Genomic DNA, 9,920 nt, shown 5'->3' with positions numbered 1-9,920 from the left:
GAGGTAAGGGGAAAAAATGAGAATCAAGACTTGCCATGTAAAGGTACATGATCCCAACAATGAATGTAACTGTACTGTATCCCTAAATGTACCAATAAACTCAATAAAAAAAAAGAGTTCTGCCTAAGTTATCTTCCAGCAAGTTTAGTGTTTCTCTTTTAATATTTAGATCTTTAATCCACTTGGATTTTAATTTAGTGCATGGTGAAAGATAAGGGTCTAGTTTTAATCTTTTGCAGGTTGAGATCCAGTTTTTCCAACACCATTTATTAAAGAGGCTATTTTTCCTCCAGTGGGGACAGTGAGCTCCTTTGTCAAAGATGAGGTAGCTGAGTACATCTGTTATACAATTTGGATCTTATTTATGCTTTTAGTTTTTCATACCAGAGAAACTATTTGGTATTTAAACATGTGTGTCTTATTTACTTCACTTAAGAGTATGGCCTCAATATGCATCCATTTTCCTATGAATGACTCTAGTTTCTCATGCTTTATGGCTGAGTAGTACTTCATTTTATAGAAAAGCCACATTTTTATCCAGTCTCCAACTGATGGGCAATTGGGCTGTTTCCAAGTTTTAGCTAATAAAAACTGTGCCGCTATAAACATGGGTGCACATATTATCACTGTCACACAGTATTTTTATAGAAACAATGAGAATACAGAAACTACACACAATGAAGACATGGCAACAAGATGTGCCTACTAAATGGAACAATGTTACTATCCACCATTGCAAAATGAATCAAATCAATACCTGCAGCCCCAGCCATTCAAGAGGCTAAGGCAGCAGTTGATTCCAGACAGAACAACACTGCAAGGCCTTGTCAAAAAAGGAGGGGAAGGGCAGGGATTTAGCTCAGTGGTTCAGTGGCCTGCCTTGCAAGTGCAAGGACCCGAGTTCAATCCCCCAAACCAAAAAAAAAAAAAAAAAGGAGGGGAGGGGTGAGGAGCAGAAGCAGCAGCAGCAGCTAAATGATATTATCAAAGTAATATGAGACATGAAAAAAAGATACCACAGAAATGATGTGACAAAACTTGACAAAGGATTACAGCTTACTCCTTTGTGAAAAGAAATCAATGAAAAATTAATGTCAAAGTAGAAGGAACACAACAGTGAGTAAACACAACCAATACTGCCTTAAAGTAAATAGAAAATAAATTGTAATAAAAAGATATGAAAAAAATTGAAGTGACAAATGTAAAGATATGTAAAAAAGACTGACATTACAGGTAATGAACTCCATGAGATAGAAAGACAAGAAAAAAAACAGAATAAACACTACAATTTAAAAATAAAAACTTTCCTAAAAAGAAAAAGAGGTAAAATTACTTATGGAAAAAGTTTATTGTGTGTTGAAAATATCAGCCCCAATCAACACCAGAACACAGCATATTTAGTGGATTTTAAGGAGAGAAAAAAAATCCTTGAGAAAACCTCAGGGGAAAGTAGAAGTGAAGAATGTGAGTTGAAAGAACAAAGTTGAGCCTGATGACACACATCTATACTCCTTGCATTTGAGGAGGATGAGCAAGAATTGCAAGTTTGAGCCCAGCCCAATCAACTTAGCAACTTAATGGTAGCTGTCTCAAAGTAAAAAATAAAGAGCTAGGGAGATAACTCAGGGCAAAGGCCCTGGATTCAATCACAAGTGAAAAAAAAAAAAAAAAGACAATTAGCTTATCATCCGATGTTTTGCTAGTAATGCTCATAAAGTAGAAAATAAACTTAAGATACCAAGAAAACATTGCTTAGGAAATGTTATTGCCAATAATCTCATTGTCACTACAATTAAAATTAAAAAAAGATTCATACACACAAAAAGATAAACAAAAAAGAAAGTCTGGGCTAGGAATTTTATACCCAGCTAAAGTGACTGTGGCAGACATGAATTTGAATTCAACATGTCAAAAAACACTTATGAAACATTATTTCTGCCTTTGACTGAAAAGGCCTAAAAACATGACATCCAAATGCAATGAGCAGTCAAGACCCAGATTGCAGTTTTAAAATGCCATTTCTGGGTGTGGTGGCACACTGTAATCCCAGTACTCGGGAGGCTGAGGCAGGAGGATTGCTGAGTTCGAAACCAGCCTGGGCTACACAGTGAGTTCCAGGTCAGTCTCAACTACACAGTGAGACCCTGTCTCAAGCCAAAAAATAAAAAAATAAATAAAATGCTATGTCTCACTAATAACAGTAACAACAGAAAAAAACAAAACAAAACAAAAATAGAAAAACAAAACATGGCTTCTTGAAGAAAGGAATTAAGATTTGGTCTGTTATGGACCAGGAATGATTTTGGAATCTCTTGACATAATAGAGAATAAGGAAACTAATAAAGACTACTAAGATCTTTTCAAAATGACTCAGAAACTGAAGATAGAATAGTTGAAATTCCAGTTCTCTTTTGTAAAAGTACCTCAATAAATGAAAATAAGGTGATAGAATTAGAATATCACTATTTTGAAGCCTCCACTGAATTAATGGACATTAAGTATCAATGGCTGCTGACTCACCTCCATTGCATTAGTGGGCTGGTTAACAGAGACAACCAGATATTATTCACCTTTTACAATCTTGCAAAGGAATCCAGTTTTAATCTGGTCCAGACTCTCGATCCACCAAGCAGCACAGAGTAAACAAAACCTAGAAAACATGTCATTTTCTAAATGTTTAAGACTAACCTGCAGTGTCTAGGGTGGCAAAATTGAGAAATAACCCAATTTTTAAAATGAAAGTAAACGATGTCTGCAAAGCCATGACAATGGTTGCTCTCAAGAGATTTTGAGGTAGGCTGCATGTGTGGAAGAAATTTCTGGGGCAATACCAAAGTTCTCTTACTGTGAATGGTAGCTATAGGGTGGTATTCTTATGAATTCACTCCTTCTATTTGTAACCTTTTTTTTTCCTTCTATTACAAGTAACAGTGTCTGAAATATTGTGCAGTGTTCTCTTTTAGCATTTACATCTAGGGGTGAAACTTATGAATTGGAATATTTGTATTTTCAATATTATCACCCACTGACAGTTGAGCTAAAGAGCCCAAATACACAAGTATACACATACACACACAAAATATTCACACTATTCTCTAAAGTAGTTCAATGTACAATTTTATTTAACATCTATGCCTCTCTAGAACTGACAGACTTTTTAAAAGTTGCCAATATTTTAATTACAAACTGAAATTACATTGTGGTTTTAATTTGCATTTTTCTACTTATTGGTGAGGTTAAGGATATTGAACACGTTTATCAGCCATTTGCATTTCTTCAATGGAAAAGTTATATCCTTTGCTGACTTTTCTCTAGTTGTCATTTTTCAACTGATCTATAGCTCTTTATAATATTGCATAGTAACCAGGCTGGGGATTTAGCTCAGTGGTACCACGCCTGCCTTGCAAGCACAAGTTCCCGAGTTTAATCCCCACTACAAAAAAAAAAAATTATATATACATATATTTTTATATTTATATATGAATATATATTAAATATAATATATATATATTTATAGGAACCATCTCATAGTTTTATTCCTCACAAATACCTTTTTCCAGTGTACTATATGGCTTGTTTCTCAACTGTTTAGTGTTCACTATGTAGGTTAGTTTTAATGGAGTGAAATCTATATTTTTATGTTTTGTTTTATCCTATCACAAACTTATTTTCTTACATTTTCTTCTAAATTTGAAATTTTTGATTTGTATATTTAGGCCTTTAATCTATTTGCACTTTTATTTGTGGTATATTATAGGATTTTCCTTTAATTTTTGTTGTTTAGCTTTACTACTTTCCTACTGCTGCGTATCAAGGTATTATAACCTTACGGTAAGATGTAAGATTCTCCGTTATTTTTGGTATTTAGGAATCTTAGTTTCCTACCACTATGTATCAAATAATCACAAACTTAGTAGCTTAAAACAATACAAATTATCTTATAGTTGTTATAATTTAGGACTCTAAACACAGGTCCTCTGTCAGACAGAAGTCAAGGTATTTCAGCCCATGGTATTTCCAAACTCACTGGTTGGAAGAATTCAATTTCTTGTGATTGTAGAATATTTTTCTTGCTGACTGATGGGAGGGACCATTCTCAGTTCCTAGAGACCCTTTCCATGTATCATTTGCTACTTTACAACCAGTAAGAAAATTTGTTTTAACCTCTTTTAAGGACTCACTCAATTAGTTCAGGTGTACTCAGGATACTCTTTCCATTAATAGTGATTAACAGATTCTGAACTCTATACAAATCCATTCACATCCTGGATACTGAGTAATCCCTGTTGATACCAGTAGAGAAGAATCTATCGAGCCCTGCCAAACAGCAGCAGCTACAAAACCCTCTTAGGCAACAAAATATCATAGATATAGATACAGATCTGTCATCTATATCTATCACATATATAAATATACATATACATATATATATGAATATACTATGTGTGTGTGTGTGTAACTGTTTTAACTACCAAATTTTCGGGTGGCTTGTGAAGGAGAAAAAGACAATCAAAACATATGGTCAGAAACTTCTTTTTACAGCTTTGTTTTCATAATTTAACAAAAATGGGTCTCTATCTCTTTGTTGAAGTAGAGCTATTTTCAACTTATAAGAAAGAAAACAGTAAAAGGCAAAGACAGGAAAGCAAATCCTAAAGTTTCTCACATTCAAATCTACACTAATGGAAAGATCAAGACTACATAACCAGGATGACCAGTCTATTATGAGATAGAAAATGGTGTCCTTTTTGGATGGATGCTCTACTCTAGGCTCATCACTTACTGATGCAATACCATCTTTACACAAAAAAGAAAAGAACTTTTTTCCCAGGCAAACCTAATTAAACTGTAGTGAGCAAAATGCAGGTTGGCTCTTAATCCCCACTTGTCCCAGAATTCTTATCCAGAGCACAATGAGCATATCTTTATGTATGTAATATCTTTATAAATTAAAATGCAAGGTGACATTTGTACATTTGAAATGACACAAATCTTGTGGGTGGCAAGTTGATAAGAACGGAAACAGCTTATAAATCTGTGTGAGTGGGCAGAAAAGTAGCAAATGGGATCACAAAATATATTTATGAGCTATCAGTCACAGTGGAAAAAAAGAACTAGAGTTACTATACATCATTCCCTGAAAGTAAATGCAGAGGCTTCTTCTGACAGCAAAAAGAAGTCATTTGATTGAATCATGACATGACATTCCCCCTGAGGAGCAAAGCAGTACCACCCACTCAACTGATGCTTTGAGGAAAGCTGAATAAGAAAGAAGCCATCAAGACTCGGGGGAAAATTAACAGCATGAAGGCTCAGAGAAAAACAGAGCTTCAATATAAATGAGACAAAAAGCACAAACATGAAGATCTCAATAGAGGCAAATGCAGTTGTAAAGGTGGTAACAGTGACTACAGCATACTAGGGACTAGACACTGTATGCATAGAATACTTCCATCACCACAAGAAGTCCTATTGGGAAGTACCAATCTAGAGACTTGCAAGACAGTAGATGAATCAAAAGAATCAAATCTCCTGAGAGCCAGGAAAACATTTTTAGGACAATAATATCACATAAAAGTGTATGAAAGACCAAAAAAAATAATAATAATGCATTTAGTATCTTCTAAGGCAATTTCAGGCTATTACAGGTTATAATAGATTATGGATGTAAATGTGTGATAAATAAGTAGAGGTAACAGGTATAGATAACTCTTTCCAGTAATTTTTCAGTTAAGAGAAACAGAGTGAAAAACCTAGAACAGAACTGAAGTAGACCTGTGTGTGTATGTACTTAATATAAGCATGTTTGCGGACTCACTGGACAGTCTAGACAACACCATGAACTATCTACCAAATCTAACCCTCTGAAAGCCTTCATGTAGCAATGAGGATTAAGGAGATAGAATCATCCAATTTTAAAGTAATAAGAAGCCTTAAAAATAATGTAATCTATTTCTTACATTATGTATATAGAAGAGTTGCCCACAGTGACATACACATCTCAGAGGTTTAAATCTAAAATAAGAACTCAAGTCTTCCTAATTTTAGTCTAAAGACTTTTTAGCTTATTGAACTGCCTCCTAAAATATGTGTAAAGAGGCAAAGAAAGCTGCTTTTTAAAAATTTCCATTAACCTATGAAGAAAATATTCATACATACCAAACTCCCGTATTTTAGAAACATCGTTTTCTTATACTTTCCTCCTTTAATATTTAGAAAAATAGAGAACTGGGCTGGGGATTTAGCTCAGTGGCACCACGTCTGCCTGACAAGCACAAGGTCCTGAGTTTGATCCCCGGTACCAAAAAACAAAACAAAACCGAGAACTAAGCATTGATAGCCTAGTATCTTGTAGCAAAGGACAAAATTTTGATGAGTATTACCTCATTAAATCTTTACTGTAACATGAGAGGTGTGTGTTTTCACCATTTCATAACTTAGAAAAGCATGCATCAGGTCAGTAAAACCTGTAAATGACTTTCTAATTTCTGCTGTACAATAAATTGGATAATGGAGAATATGGGAGAAAGATGAAAAAGGGAATGAAATTGAGATTTCTTTTTAAATATAAAAGCAACAAAAATGAATTAATCTATAAATGCCACTCCTAAAAACAAAACAAAAATATTAATATAACAAATGTTTTGAGAAACTTAACATTCATAGCCATTGGAGTGGGGAATTATGAGACTGAAGACAGGAACTAGAAGGAAACACTAAACCCTTTGTAACTTTTGGATTTGAACTATAACAATCTACTGCCTATTCCAATAAATAAGAAAAGCAAGTTTTTAAATTTTCAAATATTTTAGATCCTACCAATAATTTAGAATTACTAGCATCATATATTCCTCTATAATGCCACAGATAAAATGAAATTTCAAGGGCCGGGGATTTAGCCCAATGGTGGTGCTGTCTGCCTTGCAAGCATCAAGGTCCTGAGTTCAATCCCCAGTACCAAAAAAAAAAAAAAAAAAAAAAAAAGTAAAATGAATTTTGAAGAAAGAAAAATCCTAATTTTCTATTTTGAGAAGGGAAGGCCAACCTTATAAGGAGCAGGAGATAACCTTTAGGGTTTAGGGCACAGAGAAGAGAAAGTGATTGGCTGCAACACTCACCATTTCATTAATTCGATTCCACTGCTACTGTTCATTTTTTTAGTGTGTTGCTAAGAAACCCTATGGCCTGAAAGCAATTTATGAGTAGGAGTCTATATGAAGCAAGAGAAAAGCAATCATCCTAAAACTTGTTCAAATGAGGCCAATGTATTTATCCAGCCCATTTTGGTGCCACTTAATAAATTATATCCTTCCCATACTATGATTTTGAAAATCCCATTGAATTTAAAAGTAGAAAAATCCTTTATAAAATTTAATATGTCTGCAAACCAATATATGTGAAATAAGGAGCCATAGTTTTTTAAATTTCTCATTCTCTATCCATATTTGTCCTTTCTTGAACATACTGCGAATTCCAAATACTTTGCAAGGGTAATTTTCGTATTTTAAGAGACCTGGTATAGAGCATAGGAAAAAGACTTGATTGACATGCTATTAGAAATATAAAACCTATAAAGTGAAATTATATTTTGAGATTAGAGCGAAGTCAAACAGTTTAAGACAGATTCTACAAAACAAGCATGGTGGTAGGCGGACCAGAACGCTGGGACAACAACAGTTCTGCCAGGTAGGGTAGGCTGGAGTGTCAGGTGGGATCCAGCTCCCCATACAAACACGTAAAGAAAAGTTAGAAGCAGGCAGGAACACTGAAGCTTCATATTTCTAACCACTAAATTCCTAACAACACAGGCACTTTCAAAATTAGTGCAGACGGAGAGCTGCATGCATCCAGGTTCAGATCTTTCCACTGAAATCAATCCAGTTTCACCCGTTTCCACGGAGTCTTTCGGCCTCTCCCATTGCCCTTCTGACCTCAAATTCGTCCAAAGTAAAATCTGGCTATGGGTCAGACTGTAAGATAATTAATACAGAAAGCTAGATTGAGTTCTTTCCTCACTCGCAAAACGTTGAAAGTTAAAGGGCACCGAGGCCCACGCTGAAAACGTAGCGCTAAGTGAAAAATGAGGCCTCAATCTACCTACGCCCATCCTACCAACCAGGCCAGCCAATAACCTAAACAATTCTTCTGCCACTCCCTGGATTCTCAACGCTCATTTTCTCTCCATTCTGATGGACTGCGCACCCCAAATACACCGCCTACACGCCCATCCTCCGTCCCGCCCCGCTAGACAAGAGAGCCATAGTCCTTATATCCTAGAAGGAAAAAGACGGTAACAGCTACCACCGGAGGCTCAAGATCCCACAAGTGATTATCCCAAACAGCCGCAAGGGAAAAGTAAAGGGAAAGAGATAACCACCGAGCCCACTGAAAGCGAGGTCGCTTAACCCGGAAGCGACTCGCCCCCCCCCAGTTGAGGGGAGGAGCCTGACGTCTAGATCTGTCCCGGCATGCTCTGGGCTTCCGGTGACCTCTGGTCCTTTTCTGCAGTCCGCTCCCTGCCTAACGTGCTCTCTCCCTGTAGCTTTCGTTTCTTACCCCTGGTGTATCTTCGCACGTTGCCTGCCGACTGTGGCGCCTGCGACTGGTAGAGGCGGTAGCACAAGACACTCGTCATGGCCGCCTCTAAGCCAGTGGAGGCGGCTGTGGTCGCAGCGGCTTCGCCGGGCTCCGGGAGTGGAGTGAGCGGAGGCGGCGGGACTTTGGGCCCGAGCCCTGGGGGCCTACCCCGATGGCAAAACTGGGCGCTGGAGCCGTGTACCTGTGGAGCCGGCAGCGACGGCGACGAGAGGCTGGAGGCCGGGGCGACGCCGGCGGTCTGAAGCGTAACAGTGAGCGGAAGACCCCAGAGGGCAGGGCCAGTCCAGCCCTGGGCAGCGGACATCCGGAAGGCTCCGGTGCCCACCTGGAAATGGTAAGTCGTGGCCCCGGGCCGTAGTGATGAAATCGAGTGATGCAGCTTTTCCGTGATGGGTTGAGCCGGTGGGGCGGGGGTGCTTCCCATCAGTCCGCAACTGCCAAATGGCAGTGCAGGAGTTCATAGAGCCTCTTTCGTGTGCCTCAGTAGGGAATGGAGAGGGGACAGGTTAGCAGCATTGTTTGACAGTTTCTTCTGGGTTTCAGAAAAATGCTTTGCTTCTTTTTTTTTTTTCATTGACAGCACTTGTATCTAGAGTAGTAGATACAAGAACGTTTGCAAGTATAATGATCATTTAATGAAGAAGCAACGAAAGTCGAGTTCTATTACAGTAATAGGAATGGTTTTTGTGATTTCCCAGGCCTAGAGCTCCTTTTTGAAGTATGGGGAACCTGTATGGACAGCCACAGTGACAAAGGCGAAAGAATTTGTTAGATATCTTTTTATAACCCCTTCCACAAAAAAATAAGCTCTGAAGAGTAAAATGGTGGTGGCCTTTTTTTTCTTTTTCTTTTTTTAACTATGGGAGTGAATTCTTAAACTTTTTGGGTGAAATCATTTCAGATTTTTCTGTTTCATCTGGAAGTGTGGATGACCAAAGTTGTCTCATGTGTTGTTAGACAAGCATTGAAGTCTCTGGTGAACTGCTTTGTATAATTTTGTTTAACTGTTAACTCCTTTTGGTATCTGACATTTGTGCGAATAATTGTCTTAGTTGCTTAACAGTACTGGGTGAGGTGGAGTATGTTGAGTATGTATTTACACAATGGTAGTATCCGAATAAAGTTCGGAGAAACAGTGATTCTTAATCACATACACATGTAAGTAGTATTAATACCTGTGCAGGCTGGGCGTGGTGGCCCTTAATCCCAGCACTTGGGAGGTTGAGACAGGAGGATCGCTGTGAGTTCTAGACGAGCCTAGGCTACATAGTGAGCTCCAGTTCAGTCTCAACTACGTAGTGAGACCCTGCCTCAAATATATA

General features: G+C 37.6%; 1 protein-coding gene and 1 long non-coding RNA gene across 5 annotated transcripts in view; one reads left to right on the top strand and one right to left on the bottom strand.

Moving 5' to 3' along the window:
• LOC104873095 overlaps positions 1-7,186 on the bottom strand; it is a 17,685-nt gene extending 10,499 nt beyond the window's left edge. For all 4 annotated transcript variants that reach the window (XR_783358.2, XR_783355.2, XR_783356.2 and 1 more), the window contains exon 1: positions 7,119-7,186. This is a non-coding gene — a long non-coding RNA (uncharacterized LOC104873095). The remainder of the gene's footprint in view (positions 1-7,118) is intronic.
• A 1,281-nt stretch (positions 7,187-8,467) lies between these two features.
• The window catches only part of Tomm70 (translocase of outer mitochondrial membrane 70), a 44,112-nt gene continuing 42,659 nt past the window's right edge, over positions 8,468-9,920 (top strand). The window contains 2 exon segments of the mRNA XM_010639627.3: positions 8,468-8,754; positions 8,757-8,932. Coding sequence (XP_010637929.1) covers positions 8,634-8,754; positions 8,757-8,932 — 297 coding nt within the window. The 5' untranslated portion in view covers positions 8,468-8,633.

Source organism: Fukomys damarensis, unplaced genomic scaffold (assembly GCF_012274545.1).
Source record: "Fukomys damarensis isolate Sample0158 unplaced genomic scaffold, DMR_v1.0_HiC HiC_scaffold_24, whole genome shotgun sequence".
Lineage (NCBI taxonomy): Eukaryota > Metazoa > Chordata > Mammalia > Rodentia > Bathyergidae > Fukomys > Fukomys damarensis.
This window is presented reverse-complemented; position numbering and strand designations above follow the sequence as displayed.